General features: G+C 48.5%; 4 protein-coding genes across 4 annotated transcripts; all 4 read left to right on the plus strand.

Moving 5' to 3' along the window:
* Positions 1–2,051: 2,051 nt before the first annotated feature.
* Positions 2,052–5,549, plus strand: EI90DRAFT_3158840 (uncharacterized protein; the record flags this gene model as incomplete). Its single annotated transcript, XM_039066199.1, has 14 exons — positions 2,052–2,287; positions 2,340–2,589; positions 2,644–2,788; positions 2,843–2,961; positions 3,013–3,498; positions 3,558–3,743; positions 3,797–3,859; positions 3,932–3,977; positions 4,034–4,290; positions 4,365–4,528; positions 4,620–4,653; positions 4,718–4,912; positions 4,993–5,105; positions 5,162–5,549. The coding sequence occupies 14 exons, from the start codon at positions 2,052–2,054 to the stop codon at positions 5,466–5,468; spliced, it is 2,601 nt and encodes an 866-aa protein (XP_038909244.1). The 3' UTR covers positions 5,469–5,549.
* A 559-nt stretch (positions 5,550–6,108) lies between these two features.
* On the plus strand, positions 6,109–6,954 carry EI90DRAFT_3086023 (uncharacterized protein). The gene is made up of 4 exons (XM_039062174.1): positions 6,109–6,255; positions 6,276–6,556; positions 6,615–6,683; positions 6,783–6,954. The coding sequence occupies exons 1-2, from the start codon at positions 6,132–6,134 to the stop codon at positions 6,437–6,439; spliced, it is 288 nt and encodes a 95-aa protein (XP_038909245.1). The 5' UTR covers positions 6,109–6,131; the 3' UTR covers positions 6,440–6,556; positions 6,615–6,683; positions 6,783–6,954.
* A 1,338-nt stretch (positions 6,955–8,292) lies between these two features.
* Positions 8,293–10,324, plus strand: EI90DRAFT_3158841 (uncharacterized protein; the record flags this gene model as incomplete). Its single annotated transcript, XM_039066200.1, has 4 exons — positions 8,293–8,709; positions 8,764–9,146; positions 9,203–9,565; positions 9,620–10,324. Exons 1-4 carry the CDS (start codon positions 8,310–8,312, stop codon positions 10,322–10,324), a joined length of 1,851 nt encoding a protein of 616 aa, XP_038909246.1. The 5' UTR covers positions 8,293–8,309.
* Positions 10,325–11,558: 1,234 nt separating this feature from the next.
* On the plus strand, positions 11,559–14,815 carry EI90DRAFT_3293608 (uncharacterized protein; the record flags this gene model as incomplete). The annotated part of the gene is made up of 8 exons (XM_039067390.1): positions 11,559–11,596; positions 11,842–11,973; positions 12,041–12,181; positions 12,232–12,447; positions 12,495–12,989; positions 13,045–13,328; positions 13,369–14,022; positions 14,076–14,815. The coding sequence occupies 8 exons, from the start codon at positions 11,559–11,561 to the stop codon at positions 14,813–14,815; spliced, it is 2,700 nt and encodes an 899-aa protein (XP_038909247.1).
* Between the last annotated feature and the right edge of the window lie 1,709 nt (positions 14,816–16,524).

Consider the following 16,524-nt stretch of genomic DNA (forward strand, 5'->3'; position numbering starts at 1 on the left):
GGCAGCAATGGGGGGAAACTTGGGGCAGGAGGCGAAACCAAAATCGGCGGAGAAGAAATGGACGGGAAAGATGGCACATCCGGTAAAATCGCGGAGATAGGTGGAATGACATTTACACCCTTGACACCTTCAGATTCAAACGAGGCAAAATTTGGAGGTGGTTAGCCAGAGAAGGCACGAGATGGCTAGCTTCATCTGGCCCGTAGTACAGGGTGCAATTCTCTGGACTCCACCGAACTCATCTGGTACTGAAAATCCCTTCCATGCATCCTGGGACAACAATGGACATTTCTCCTCCCCCCGGAATAAGCAGGCCAACTGCAAGAGGAGGCCAAGATCAGGTCGGAAAGACCCAGTATTCGTGCCACGGTTGCTGTGGCGTATCCACTGGGGATTTCCAAGACAGGTCGTGAGAATGTACAGGATGTTGTTTTCGGAAGACATCCTCGTGAGGAGCTTGCTGACAAGACTCGTGGGCCTATGGCCCTGCTCAGTACGTGCTTGGTATGTGATTCTTCTCCAGCACTACTAGTTGTTGACCTGCGGATTTAGGCTACTATGCAATTGGTGCTGATATCGCCTTCGGGAGAACCACTGGTCAATTAGAAGGATTTGGACTGATCAGTAAGTATGCCCATTCCCACTTCTGACCTCTTGTTTCAATGGCTCGCGACTAACGTTGCTTACTTGCTTGGATCGTCACGCTCAGTTGACTTTGCTCGAAATTTCGATCCTGCACACGAAAGTCGAAGCAGGAAATGCATCGTCCCCTCCGTCCGCTTCCTCCGCTGTCGTTTCGGGGCGTTGCTTCGGGGCATCTGTGGGGTTCTGGTAATCCAACGTCCTAGCCTTGACACCATTATCAACTCTTAAACTTCGCATGTGTCTGACTTGGCTTGACGCGGGCTTGGGGGGTCCTCCCCAAGGTAGAATAGCAGCCTCTACGAGGTGCTCAATGTGCAAATCTGCACTTTCTTGACTTGCCCGATGTCGACTCTGAGCATATCGCATTGCTACCAAACTTGTCACATATATTTACATGAGCCCTAAGAGGAAGCAGAAGGAGGGCTGACTGTGAAAATATGTAATCAATCGCTCTCAAATGGTGTTGTGCCAGGATAAGATGACCTGGACGAGGGTTTGGGTCAAAACTAATGAAACCCATAGGGATGGGACCGTGAAACTAACATTTGGATGCTCGTTAGTATCGCAGCGACATCGTGGGTAGGTGACCAGCGATTCTGAAGCAAAGCTCTCCGTTTGCATGGATGTTCGGATGATTTTGACAACGGTGGCGGGTTTGTTGGGATAGGACTCGTCGAATTGAATGTTCCATCGGCTACTTGGTCCGAATATCACCGCATTCCATAACATGAGGTTGTCATTGCAAGGAGCGACTTGAATCTGATGCCATGCACCATTGATGGCCCAAGATCTCCTATTCAACGTTGATTCAACGAGTCACGTTTCCCAGCGACACAAACAGCGATAGACATCAGTGAGCGCTGCTGACGCCTCTACCAACACTAGGCAACGACCCACGACTGTACCAAAAGCGCAAAGAAGCCTTTCAAGGAATGCATACTGTGAAACTCATTTGAACCCGACACCAAGTCTGACTCTTACGACAGACACATGGACACTCTTGTGCAATACTGCGTGCGAGAACTTTGTTTTGAGGGCGACTACGGTATGAGCACACTCGTGGCTGGCTGGTTTTTTTCTGGGAGATACTCAATGAATCATCCTCCCATGTTTGATTCGTGCTTAGGTTGTTCCAAGGGCACCACGACGCACAAAATATTAGCACCTCCAACCAGATAATTTTATTCAGTATATATCCTCCCTTGTAATATGTACTGGACAGGTCTCCATAGGCCTCTGTCCTCAAATTCCGCAAGTCTCCGTTGCTCCCAATCCGATGACCTCCGCCCTTCAACAATTTTCCGGACTTTGACAGGATCTCATGCAAGAGTCAGTGGGTGCTTGTGGAATGTGTTTGGATGTTGACAACTAATTTAATCGCGGAGTAGCCCTCGAAGATGACAGACATGGCATACATGGTGCTCAAGCTGGTTGCTTGTGCCAAGACCGCCAAATACTCATTCGGATCGATGTTCCACCTTGTCAAATCCCTGGAGGAACTCGAATTAGTGTCAGTCATCATTTGTGTTAAATCGCTTACTTCAATTGATGCCACTTCCCTCGTCCCATCAGGCACAAGATCCACAGTTCTGGGATTTCCAAGAATTGTGTTGTTCATCGCTCCTTTTGGGAACATAGCGAAGTGTGGCAAAAATTGGTTGCTGAGGAGAGACAACTGCAGTCTATTGCGATAGAAGTTCAGAGCGGCTTTCTCAGAATGGACTTGCCATTGCCTCCACCGTTTATGGGACCCACGAAGAAGAGCTGGTCGATGAGGAGGAAAAATCCCAACATGATATCGATGAAGCTGTCAAATCCTTGGAATTTGAGCCTTTGGATCCTCTGACACTCGGAAGTTTCCCATTAGTTGCTGTGCGTGTCAAAAAGTTGTTGGGAAACCGTGCCAACAACACTCATGCTTACACAAATGCATTGCCCGCCATTGTAGGTACACTCCCCTTCAGGTGGAGCAGCTAATAGCGTATTGCACCACTTCAGGGATGTCAGAACCCTACTCGTGCGGATCGACGACTTTTCCGGCGCCAAATCATTAACATGGAACGCCACGGGCTTATTGAACGAGTGTTTGTGCCATCAAAAATGGCTCGAAATAAGATGATCATTTGCATTCGCCCCACCGTAGGTGGGCAACGTGTCCAGGGAATATCCCATAAAGGTGAGAAATGCGGTGTCACAGGGGACCCTGACATATCACATAATTCTAGTGAGGAGACGTTGGCGAAGTGGAATGTCACTATTCATCGCCAGCTAACTGAAATTGCAGATATTTTATCCCAACGTGGTAAGACACACAATGTATGACCTGTCTCACCCTTTGCTCTCTCTCGCAGGCTAACAACCTACTAGGAAATGACAGCGCTCCTCAGTCAGTTCAATGTGTGGACAATCGAACATCTCATGAAGAAGAATGAGGAACATCCAGTGCCCCATCATCTCCGCCATTTCGCTATCGTCTCCGAAGCTATGCATTATGGGCGCGAATGCCACATGGAATACTGGACAAAATCGGTTCTTCAGCGCTCACAACTTGATCCAAATGCTGTCACTGAGAAACTCGGAAATATTTTGGCTGAGGACTTGTCTGACGTGGCAAGTTTTGGAGAATTCCTCGAAGAAGAATTTTACGATGGGGATGTTGACACCCTGGCAAAATATGTCGACAATTTCTGTCGCCCCACAATGAAGCGAGATCGTAGGACCAGTCTTAAAGCAGATGGGATTCCTCGTAATCGGAATCCAATACTACCTGATGGGACTGTCAAGAAAGGCTGCCCACGAAAGGAGTGGAGTGTGCCAGAGAAGAAGACTAACGCTATTCGAAATATTCCATCAGTGGCACAAAGAAACATGGCAGGCCACCAAAGGACAGGAATTTGGCGCAGGATCCTCAGAGCCCACCTGCCGCTACGCATGAAACAACACAAGGCGGAGATCTAACCTTAGGTCGATCCAGAGAGGGTACTTCCAATAATGGAAATTCTGTCAATTCGAGGTTAATTGGTGGTGGCTTACCCGAACAATCGATTCTAATCAATGACCAACGTCCTGGGATAATCGAGGATCCTATGTTGAAATCAGTGTGTATCTCATTTAGTTCTCGACAGGTGAAGTGTTCAACAGTCATTCACAGACGAGGAAAGCCACAAAGCGTCCTGCGATAGCAGGTTTATCTGAAAAAATCCAACTAAATGTCGTAAGATGACAAATGTTGAATCTGGGGTTTCTCGGCCCCCCCTCAAACGGTGCGTCCCCATCCGCAGATCAGCACAACCCGGGAGCAACCAAAGCGCATTCTCGGAAAGGGATCAGAGGTGAGTCTCCCCAGCAGTCAGCTGTGGCGCCTTCCTGACATGGTTTCAACACCCAGCACCCAGGAATGCCAATCTTACGGCTTTGCGTCGACAGGAAGAACTCCTGACAGTTCTTCAGGATCTTGGAGGGATCGCACATTTGTCGGAGGATCGAATATATGAACAGTTCCAAAAGGTCATCAAAAGGAGGATCGCGGATGGTGTAGTCATGAGTACTCCGGAAGGGATGTCTTTAGATCCGCAGACCCTGAGTAAGACAATGAACAGTCTCAGCGACCGAGGGCCATCTCCTTGCCTCGTGCCCTCTTCCAAGGTCATCCTTCTATTGCGTTCCATATTTGACGGCCAATCTCGTGGAGCGCTTCCTATGTGCTGGCAAAATTGCAGCGCGATTTCCTTTCATCGTGCTTGGATATCAATACTCGTGCGTATGATGAGCCTGATCTTACCTTCTGGAAAGAGATCACTGGGGCACTGCTGGATGCCATCAACTCTTTCATGGAGGAGGGAGGAGCAGAGGAGGTTATGGAACGAAAAACAGCGATTACTCGGTCAGACTAAACCTCATTGTGAGCTGGATAAGGTCTTGTCCCTGAAGATTGCTGAGGCGAAACAGTGAAGGAGCTGATAACTAAATTCAAGTCTCGCCAAACCATCCGGCCCCTACTTCGAAAAGGTCTGACTCAGAAAAAGGAAGAAAGAAGAGGTGCAAGATCAGATTAATCCAGCATGTCTTACAGTGGCCTCAGTCTCACTCACAGAAGCGAACACTAGTGCAGTTCCTAAGGCTCGATGACGTTTCAGTTGGAACAATGACTTCGACGAGCTTGCTCGAGACGCCGGCACCATCATCAGAGCTCGCTGGCGCCACCTCTCGAAACCAGTTTGGGGAGCACTCTCAGAGGTATTTCCTACTATCTCTTGTCACAGTGCACGTATGCGCGTTTCCAAAGTCCTTGTGGGAGGACATGCTGCATACGCCAAGAGGCTGGAAGCTCAATGGATGGACCTGTAGTTGAAGTTTCGTGGATCGACAAACCTTCCTGATGACCATCCCGATGACCCCGTAAATTTTGACTCGCTAACGCATGTCGACTTCTTAAGAAGTTACATAGACAAGGGTAAACTGTAGGTTTCGCTGCTGCTCAGTTTGAACCCATTGTTAACCCAGTTCTGGGACGTAGTCGGGCCGGAGTTATTGACCAAGCGACCAAGCTGTTCGGTGCAACACTTCCGAAAAGCATTTGCCCGATTGCCCAGCGGTTCGGATACACGGACGATTCCCAATCTTATGATCCAAAGTTCGATTACTTCCTCACCACCGTTGGAGATGAAAACGCTCTTTGTTCCGACCCATTCGTCATGAGGTCTGCCAGCGATGCCCCTTCTACAGGGGGTCCGAGAATCAGGGGGCTTACTCAGGCAGCAATCAAGGCGAGACTCTGTGAAATGGGGCCGAAACCGATAGATCTGATCCACAATCTTAGATGACTGTATCCACACCCAAGAACATTTACGACAATAAACTTGCAGTGGCACTCCTACAACAGCTTGGGGATACAGAAGTTGCCGAAGCTAACGAAGTTCTTCGTACGGAAGATTTTTGCACTCTCCAATCATGACCCATCACACCCTAAGCTGGGGCGCGGATACCGTTATCACAACGCGTACGCAATACTTTTCCATTTGTGTGGACAAATTTTTATGTTAGTATAGAATGAGTTCGGCAATTTTTGGTGTATCAGGACACCATCGTGTTGGAATTGAACTGATGCTTACCTATTGGGTCAGTGAGGACACTCACGATCCGTCCTTCTCTGTATCGCCCAGCATGTCACCAGCTTACAAGACCTCGGAGTTGCCATCTATAGGGAACCCGACTGGTGCCTTAGGGCATAGCATAACATTTGATGGACGTCAAGCTGCATGTGGGCCTCATCCATGCGTTGACGAGGCTGCTGTGGACTGTGAAAGCCTGCATATTACGCTCTTCGGAAACGTTGTTTGCCAACTCGGAATTATCTGAGGAGCTCCATCAGTATTGGATGCTGTGAGGGATGCAGGAGAAGCTGGAATCTCGAAAGAGAATCTAGTTGTTTGTTTTCTCAATTGCAGGCTCAAGTACAGGTCCCACAAGAATTGGTTGCGAGATGCATGAAAATGCTGACCAGTACTGCGAGACCTCTTGCATTTTGGGCGGGATATTGCCGCCCAGCTGTCCTTGTCGTGTCCCAGCACCTTCCCCCTTGGTCCGTTCGGATCCCGAGTCCCATTGTCTGTGACACCTCCGATCCCCAGGTGGGGTCAACCCAGGGATCGGCGGAAACCAGAATAGGTTCATAAGTGTGTTCCCCCAACGATGGAAGGATATACGTGGGCAAACTCTCCAAAACCAGTGGGATGCAGCGCTAAAGGCAGTGATGAGTCACATCTGGCTCCGACCTGGAGTTTCCGAGACATAGCGACTCGTCACCGTACCATACCCCTCTATATGAATTGGACCATGGGATCGATCACAGCCGTTGCAATTAAATGACCTCGCTCACCATCGGGTGATGTAGATTCGCGCTGTGAAACTGGTATGTCCCTGAGTCTGATTTTCATTGTTTCTCTTTTCTTAATCCCTATGCTCTGAAGGAGAAAACCAACGAGAACAGGGCACAGTGTATGGATGACGATATCGGATATGGGTCAGATTCTGACACGGTAAGATAGTCCAATTCACATATGTGCATTTCAACTTGACACTCATTACACCGATGACACCCCCTCCTGTTCCACCTCACATTCGCATCCTCACAACAGCAACTAGATTCACATGAAGCGATACTTTGCATGATCCGTGACTATCACCTCACAGCTGATATCTTAGCTGAGCAACTGTAAGCGATAAGCGTACAGAACCGTATATAAGCTAGAACCTTTGTAGATAGAAAAGACAGAGATCTTGTATTTTACACCCTCTAGTGTAATATCGAGCAGGTTTCCGCGTGTCCGTGAGTGCAATGATCCACTTGCCCGGCAATGACCCTTTTCTTCTCCAGAAGGCAAGGTTCTGCCCAGCAGTATTGCCACGCCGGCATAGCATTTGAGAGAAGTGCACCTTCGGAAAGAGGGGAACCAACAAAATTCGCTGCTGACCAGAAAAAGCAACCACCTGTATTCTCTTTTGATCGCCTGCCATCAGTCACCTCGACAATACCCATCACACTATATTGCAAACAACAACTTCGTTTTCTTCTCTACCATGCCGGTGAGCTTCTAGGTTTGTTCCCGAGATGTGGGCCCTAGTTCATGTTGCAGGTCTCCATATTGGCTTTGCGGGAGCCGTATAGATGAAGATTCCGCCTTACCTGGGCACTAGGAGACTTATCCTCCAGTGCTCCTTTAAAGATCATCCAGGTCCGCGTTGGTTGAAAAACGATGCATGCAATTTACATCCAGGCCCTCCTTTGTAGTTATGAGGGCCCACCCTTCTCTTGTTCAATGGACCCGCTCTTTTCGTGTCCTATTAATAACGCACCCTTACATGTAGATAAGTTTCGACCTGACTATTCAACCCGGGAATGATGTATTTGGACCGAGGCATCGCAACAATTAACGCAACGTCGCGACGATCGTTCGCTGACATGTCCCATTCGAAGCGATATTCAGGGTATTTTCCCCTTAGCTTAATGAGCGAACAAAGGCTCCATCGATCCTGACTCCGGCGGTGTTCAGAACATCTCTTGGACGTCTCTTGGCCGTTATGTGGTTGTACGGAATAGGTGTACAGCGGTTTGAATTTTGATTGTCGCGTGATGCAAAATTGTTTCCGCTGAACTTCAGCGGCTGCAAGGGTACGCCAAACTTCCTGACCGAATATCTCTTCAACCACATCAGTTATTGACAAACGGATTGTTGCGCTGTAACATACACGTCTGTATCTATCTTCTATCTGAAGCGATTGTTAATACCTTTTAAAATGGATTGTCCAATTATCCCCACCTTCCTGACCGATTTTCTCAACAACGGCTGGGAGAAATTGTCCCAAATTTGGTCCCCAAGGAGGTTGGGTGAATATCTAAGTGCTATTTTTTTTTCGAAGTGCTGTGCTTAAATTTGAAAAATTCGCTATTGAGAGTGTGCAACAGCAACGGAAATCACATACATAAACCCAATTGCATGCCCACAAGGTCCCTTGATAGACCTCAGAGGACACATACGGACTCGTAGCTGCCACCCCTGCAAAGAAATGCGTGGAAGTCTGAGCTTGGCAAGTCGCCGACAGGACAAGTCCGGGCAGCCCCGAACTCGTCATCCTTTTTTTGCGCTTCACTTTCTAGGCTGTATATGCCAGGAAAAACCAAGCCTCAACAACAGAAACTTTCTCGCTTAGCCACTTTGAACTCTAAAAATACATCCATGCAAGATCCAAAGCAGCCCGCATATGATTTGGATGTGACACTCGGCAGCATTTCATCTCAACCACCACACACTCGCCCTCGCCCTTGCCCTCGCCCTCGCGCTCAAAAACAGCCACAACAGGTCACCAGCCACCTAGCTGAGACAGAGCACCAGGGAGCACTTGGTCTCCTTGTCCTTGCAGCACAACAGTCGGCAGCGGGAATCGATAATGCGGAAGCCAGTCACCAACTAGCCAACATGTTGCCTTCCTATCCCAGAAGGAACCGCAGCCACAAAGATGCCGACATTGGAATACATAGTCAGGAGATTGTTAATGGTCAGAGTGGTAGGCACTCTTTGTAGGCATTAGACTGGATAACCTCATTTTGCGCTATTTTAGAGAACTCCGTGGTGCACGCAAACGAAGCAACATCCGGAGGTGATTATCAGTGTCCAGTGAACCAGGGACAGGCCGAAATAGCAGGAGGAAGGCACCAGAATGCTATCAATGTGCCAAAAGTACTGTACAAAGTTGAAACAGAAGGTGGTGACTGGCGAGGCGTCCGACTTCCTTTGTCACTGCCTTTTCCACAGTGGCAACAGGAGGTCACAATGGCTTCACGGGTAGCCACCTTCATCCCAGAATTCAAATGGAAAACTAGCGCCACGGGAAAGGGCACGCTACTATGCAATAAAGATGATTACCTACTCATGATTGAAAGTGTGCAAGCCGAGGGCACAAAGAAAGCCAACATCATAGTATTTATCGAAATTCGGAATCTAGTGAGTGTATGCTCAATGTTCAATGCACCTCTAGCTAATTCTGCCACGACAATTAGCCTAGATCCGATAATGAAAAGCCAAAAAAATCCAAAGCCACTGGCACAAAGGCATCACGGGTTCCAAGCAAAACGCAGAGTAAAAAGCGGCAAGCAAAGGAGTCCAGTGGGAGCTCATCTTCTGATTCGGAGGATGGAGATGATAAGGGCTCCAATGAGGGTGAAATTGAGGGAGATTCTGAAAGGCAATGCCGCAAAAAGCCGCGTCTCTCAGTCTCAAGCAACACAATCAAGCACTATACCCAAGCGTTGCTCAGCAACGCGGTAATGTGCTCTGTCCATCAGAAACCTTGTTCAATCCTACCATCTGGGGTACATGTCCCTCTTGAGGAGGTTACGCTAAAGGGGTGGGCGCTAGCAATAGTAAGAGCTCAAGATTCCCGCAACTATACTGCCACTGAATGACCATGTGACAAGGCTAAGGGTGAACAGGGTGTTGACCTAAATAACCCTCCCCAATCTCTCAGTATTCAGTATGGGATCAGCATCCCACCTACTGCTGGGAAGCGCCAGCGGAATACCGCCACACAACTTACAGGGGCCTCATTCGGAGGCAATGTGATGCCGATGCCAAATCCTATGGCTATGGGAATGCACCCTGGTTTCTATTATTCATCTCACATGCCGGTTCCACCATTTATGGGACCTCCACCATTCCAATATGGCACAGTACCGTCATATCCCCACTCCTACAATGACCAATATAGCACCCGCCCACCTAATCACCCTAGATTTATTGAGCACGACAACAGCTATCGTCGCCGCAACCCCGAACATGACTACCCAGCACCCCAGCACCAAGATCACCATGCAACCACTACCAACCCAAGTAGTGATGGACCGGATATCCCTGCATCCCAATTCCCTGCTCTCGAGGAATGGCTGACTCAGCTTGATTCAGATAGGCATAAGTTCCCTCAAACACGCAACTTTCAACGGTATATTCTTCCCCTTGATGACATCGGAATTGACCGACTTGATGTGCTATTCGAGTCATGCAAAGAAAACCGGGCAGAGGGCCTGGTGAAGCTAGGTCTTGGCATCCCATTTGGGCATGCCGTAGAACTCTACAATGCAATGGAGAAGGAGATAAAACACATTCGGAAGAGATCTTATATGTGAATTATCCTTCATATCCAGTAGACATCACTATATACGATACATATTTGTTAGTTTTTAGTGACACGTCAGTGATTTCTAAATGCATATAGAGGGGATATTATGGTGGCAACCAGTACCCGGCATTTTCGAACCATCCGGCAGCATCAACTGAGGTTACTTGGAAATATAAGTGACATAGGAGTCGTATGGTCTCCTCATCACTCCTACTCATCATTTCCCGCACCAACTCACCATTGTGGCGAATTTTTGATTTGAAATCTGAGAAGGATTCTTCAATTGGATTGAAATCCGGCGAGTAAGGTGGAAGGAATACCATGCGGCATCCCCTGAGGTAGCAATAAGATGATATGGTCATAATTATCATGACGAGGGACATACCGATCTTCAACCAATTGTCTGATAGAGTCATGCTTGTGGATTGAGCAATTATCAAGAACAATGACAGAGTTTGGGCCTGGGAATGGTTGCATTTCATCCAACAGACGACGGATGAATCGGCGAAAATGGCAGGTGTTGTATGATCCAAGTCGTGCCTCGACCCAGAGTGGTCCATCAAGAGAAAGTGCCGGAAGGACTGAAAACCTGGAAATTTAAAGTAAGAGCCTAGATAATTTGATTCTGCATGGGCATAAATACCTTTTCCCTCGCACACGACTAGCCCGGATGTCAGCCCGTTGTCCCTTCCTTGCCCATCCACGGAGTCGATGTGTGGTGCGTTTGTCCACCGAAGTCTCATCAACAAAGACTAATTGCTCAGGACAATACCTGCGAGCAATTAGTCGGCGATATGTCTCCCGCTTTTTGGCGTCACGCTCCGCAGCAACACGGTGGCACTGGATAAATATGTATAACACAAGCTTCAGATAGTAAGGTCAATTATTTCCACACCTTTTTCAGAGTATATCCCTCGCGTTTGAGTGACCTCCATAGGCCGGATATAGATATATACTTACAACAATTGTCGATTAGTTTTTGTTGAATTTCTGTCAGATAGAGGTCCGGGCGCCCAGTGAGCAAACCATGAAGATACTGTACAGAATAGTCAATAAAGACGATATTACGATACCAAGGATGATCGCACCTGCATATCCTGAGACTCTAGTGTCCGTGATTGAGAGCGCTTGGGTGCAGTGCAGAAGTTTCCTTGCCGAGCATATGCCCTGCTCCAACGCTGAACAGACCTCAGGCTAGCACCAGAGATGAAGTTGACGACGGGGTAGGGAAAGTAGGCGCCATGACACAAGTACAACGGATGAGTTCGGAACAAGCCGAGTGAGCTGTCCAAACTTCCGCGCGCACTCTCAATAGCGAATTTTTCAAATTTAAGCACAGCACTTCGAAAAAAAAAATAGCACTTAGATATTCACCCAACCTCTTTGGGGACCAAATTTGGGACGATTTCTCCTAGCCGTTGTTGAGAAAATCGGTCAGGAAGGTGGGGATAATTGGATAATCCATTTTAAAAGGTATTAACAATCGCTTCAGATAGAAGATAGATACAGACGTGTATGTTACAGCGCAACAATCCGTTTGTCAATAACTGATGTGGTTGAAGAGATATTCGGTCAGGAAGTTTGGCGTACCCTTGCAGCCGCTGAAGTTCAGCGGAAACAATTTTGCATCACGCGACAATCAAAATTCAAACCGCTGTATGTACGGAGTTGGCCGGATTTGTTGGTTTTTGTTGTTTCCGACAACATACCTCCACTCAATGAGTGTACCTCAAGAAGAGAATGAGGGGAGCACCACCAATACCGCCAAAGGGATTCAGAAAACTCCCATTCGTGGTGGATCAAGACCCAGCTCGAGTTCGGCCAGTCAATCTCGTTTGCTGACTGGAACTTTGAAATCCTATCGGTGTGACATCCCTCTTTCGTTTTGCCTCTCTGGTGATAACACGACGTCAGGGCGGAAGAAATGGAAGAGCCCATCCGTGTCGACTTGGAGAGTGCCCAGAAATGCAAGGCGGTTGACATGATCGACTTTTTGCTCGCGTTCTGCCTGTCGGGAAAGGGCAAAGCTGTCCCCGCTCGTGATGAGCGGGTGCTGTTATCTGCCTTTGAGAAGGTGAAGGAACTAGCAAATCAGGAAGGGACCACCCTAAGGACTGAGCTCTCTAAGTTGTAAGTGCGGCCATGACTCCCTAGGCGCGGGACTAACTCACTGTAAGCCTCAAAGCTGGGACAGAGGCAGAAATGTACGATCCATTCGTAATCGCCTCTAACTATGCCCTAGATCAACTTTCGAAAGTCGATATCCAAGGGTTGCCTCAGTACTCTGCCGACAAACAGATCGTCTTCGTTTGTAACCACAACCACATGGTGAAGTCCCTCGATCTTAACCGGGATTGCCGGACTAGACCAGATATCGTCCTACTTCAATGGGAATCCTTTAGAAACCTAGCCTGCAATGCTTCCGATACATACTCCTGCACTTACGGGACGCAGATGTGTACCGCGGGCTCCAAAAACCTGGAGCTGGCATGGAAAAAGGTCCGATCAACGGTAGAAGTGAAATTTGACAGATTACCGAAGCAAGTTAGCCCGATGAGGCCATACAACAACAACTTTAAAGACCTCAAAGAATCAGAGTTGTGTTCCTCGTTCGATAATGACGTCTCATCTACTGGGTTTATCCGACAGGTGCAACCTGAGCTCAAATGCGAGTGCGCACCTCTCAGAAGCGATCTGTTACTTATTTTCCTGGGCAGATGGCTCCAGGGGATCGGATAGGGTGGCCGCGAGGAAGGGCCCAGTCACGTCGGAACATATCTCAGAATGGGCGTACTCTCGCATGAAGCGCAAGACAGAAGCGCTCAATGACCACAATACGACCAAACGATCCAAGACTGGGGGTGCTGCTGCAGGGAGTTCCGAACGTCCGGCGGTTCCGCAGAAGCATCCAGTCCACATTCAGAATGGGATCTACGCTGCAGAGAGGCTCTCCTGCTCCTTTGACATCACTCACGCTATCAACTTCATTTTACAAGGCGAGATTCAGCCCCGTAAATCCCGTCAAGTATAACTCAGGCTGTAATGTTTTAGGGAGCAAAATATACATTACATGGTCGGACAGGCAGAGTGTTATTCGAACGGGGGGCTTCGACATCACCAATGACCTGCCTCACTTCCTTCTGGTCCTACTCATTATGCAAAGGTTCGATCTGGCCCGCTGGGGTTTTTTCACTGCGTTCGAGGGGTCGAGTATCTACCCCGAACGAGGGCCCAAGGATTCAGTCTTCTTCAAAGCCACCTTCATCCGGGATGCTACGATTCATATCTTTCCTGATGATGATCTTATCTATGGTGGGGTCAATCTGACGGGCCGTTCGACCGTTGTAGCTGGGGCCAGGAAGGCTGACGGTTCGAATCCGAATACTTCTGTGGATATTCGAGAAGCCAACAACCTGGTCACCAAGGCTTCCTGGCCAGAGGAATCGCGGGCTAGTGAGGTGAAGATCATCGAGCGGGCGATGCAAATCGGTAAAACCAACAGCCTAGTGGAGGATCACATCCCCACGATGCATGGCAACATAGACCCTCCGTATGTAACATGTTCGACAAGGTTCATCCGGGAGTTTCTGAAGCTAGACACGACTGGGGAGCGACTGCTTCGCCTCATCATTCTCGACCGTTTGGGGGAGCTCAAGCATCTAGATGAGGAAGACGTGCTAATCGCATATTTGGACTGTTTCTTCTGTATGTTGTGTTTCCATTTTTTTGTGCTGTCCCTCAGCATTCAATCGCGGCAGGTCATTGGGGATTGTGGGAAGGGGATGTTTGCCATGGAGATATCAGCACAGGGAACCTGATGTATAAGCCAGGTACGAACCGTGGAGTTCTTATCGACTTCGACCTTGCACGATTGGACAAACAGAAGGGACCGAGTGGGAAGGACAACACTGGAACTATGCCGTTCATGGCCCTGGACCTCCTCAGTGTAGAAGCACTCAAGGGCTCGGTTCCACGTCTGTACCGACACGATTCGGAGTCTTTTGCATGGTGTCTCATTTACATCTGCATCTGCATGGATAAAGGAGATGATGGTAAAATTCTCACCATCAGTCCTCATCCTTTGTCATCATGGTTCAAGGACCCAGGTAACTGCTGTCATTCTAAGACTGCAACAGAAACGGCAACCCTTCTTGCAAGGGCTCCCCTTCACCAACGGTACACAGATTTTGCTGCAGAGTTACACGATTACTGGGTTCAGCGGTTCAATCGCCAAACACGGTTCAATCGCCAAATGGCTAAGAAATCAGTCCTGTTTGATCATGATCCATTCAAGGAGGATTTATCTGAAGACGTCCCGGAAGTTTTGTTGGCCAAGGATAGCAAAGCCACTCCGGAAGAGTACAAAGAACCCTCGGATTTGAAGTCATTCAGGGAAGTCTGTCTGCTAATCCCTCCACACCGCCATGTCATTCCGAAGTCCAAGGGAAAGATATTTGCTGGAATAATGGGACTCGTGGCTAATCGGTACCTGAACTAGCTCTATTTATATGTAATAATATTCAATGCCCATTGTTGCCGGGATTGTCCCATTTGATGGGAACTCGTGTGGCCATGTGATGTTACTTTGCTTGCAAGGTCACTTTCCAATGTCTCCTATCTAATCACAGTGGGTATTATGAATCATAATACTTGTGCCATGGCGATTTTTTGGTATCATAAAAGAGAAAAATCACACCTTTCCTGTGTATTTGACAGCCCGGTAGTACCGTACTACCGCTGATGTATGGGACAGCTGATTTTTTTCCTTTTATGGGTCGTGGGAATTTCTTTTATATGGGTGGCTGTGCTGGCTGACCAGCTGATCCCTTGGTCGCCTATCAGCTGGAGAGGAGCTGATTGGAGCTGATGTATGGGTGGCTGTGCCAGCTGACCAGCTGATCCATGGTTGCTGATCAGCTGGAGAGGAGCTGATTAGAGCTGATGTATGGGTGGCTGTGCCAGCTGACCAGCTGATCCATGGTTGCTGATCAGCTCGAGGGGAGCTGATTAGAGCTGATGTATGGGTGGCTGTGCTAGCTGACCAGCTGCATGGTTGTTGCATACTCTATAACTGGTGGGATACCACCTGACATGGCACACGGTCGGATTGCTTGGATTTTAGTTCGGATTGGATTTGGCTTATATACAGCATATATCTAGTATGAAATAAGATCTACTTACTGTCATATCCCAGAATCCTGACCCCACACTTTCCCACCTCACTACACCTCCCTAACAACCTCGCCATCCCCTACACCACTCCTCCTTGCGTTCCCACCCTGCTTCCATCCCTACTGTCTCAGCTCCGGCCTGGACTTCGGCACACTCACCCTTAGCCACCTCCATCCCGGAAGCTCGGCTCCAAGTCGGAACCTTCGGAATCCCTGGATTGCTCCGACCTCCTGACAGACCCCCAACATTTTGTTATATACTTCTAAACCCTTCCTCTCTCCATTTCAATTATTGGAGTCACCCAACATTTCTCGGATATGTAACTCTGGCATTGGAGCTACCTGTATCCCCTGGTGACTCCGCCCTTGTCATCTTAATTAGTCAGCTTCCACTTATAGCGCAGCTGATGTCTTCTTTCCATTCAGTGGGCCAACCTTCCTGTTAGAACTGGGCGAGGGCAGACGATTCTGGAGGGGAACCGGAGACTTGGTGTGGAAAGACCTCGGCCTCAGCGACTCAGGTGGAGCGCTGTGCCATTGCTGGTTGTCCTGGGGGTCCCTAATTTCGGATCTAGCAGAGGGAAAGTCTCTTGGGGGCATTTCAGGTTGATTTCAGACTAAGGCCTAAAACAAGTATGTACAAGCGCTGATATATATAATGGAGAGGGCGAAAGCACAAGGAAACAAAGGGGGTCCGAATTGGAACGAAGGCGTCCAAATGGGAACAAAGGGATGACAGAAGCGGAGCGGTACCAAAGGTCATAGGGCAGAACCTGTGGTACATCCGAAAGGAGGTAAGGAGGGCGAAGCCCAGAGGGGCAGGAGGATGAGGGGAAGTGGGGATGATGACTAACTGGCTAGAATGGGAAGAAGCAGCAGTCCAAATAGGGATGAGGGGGAAACGTGAAAGATACATTACAAGCGGCGAAAGTGCCAAAGATGATCCATGGAGCTCAGAGGTTGCAGAGCTTACAGAGCTTACCGAGGTGGGGTTTAAAGTCCGAGGAATATTGGCAATGGTGTTTACGTAGTATGA

The sequence above is a fragment of the Cantharellus anzutake genome (assembly GCF_015039405.1).
Source record: "Cantharellus anzutake strain C23 chromosome Unknown EI90scaffold_115, whole genome shotgun sequence".
NCBI lineage: Eukaryota > Fungi > Basidiomycota > Agaricomycetes > Cantharellales > Hydnaceae > Cantharellus > Cantharellus anzutake.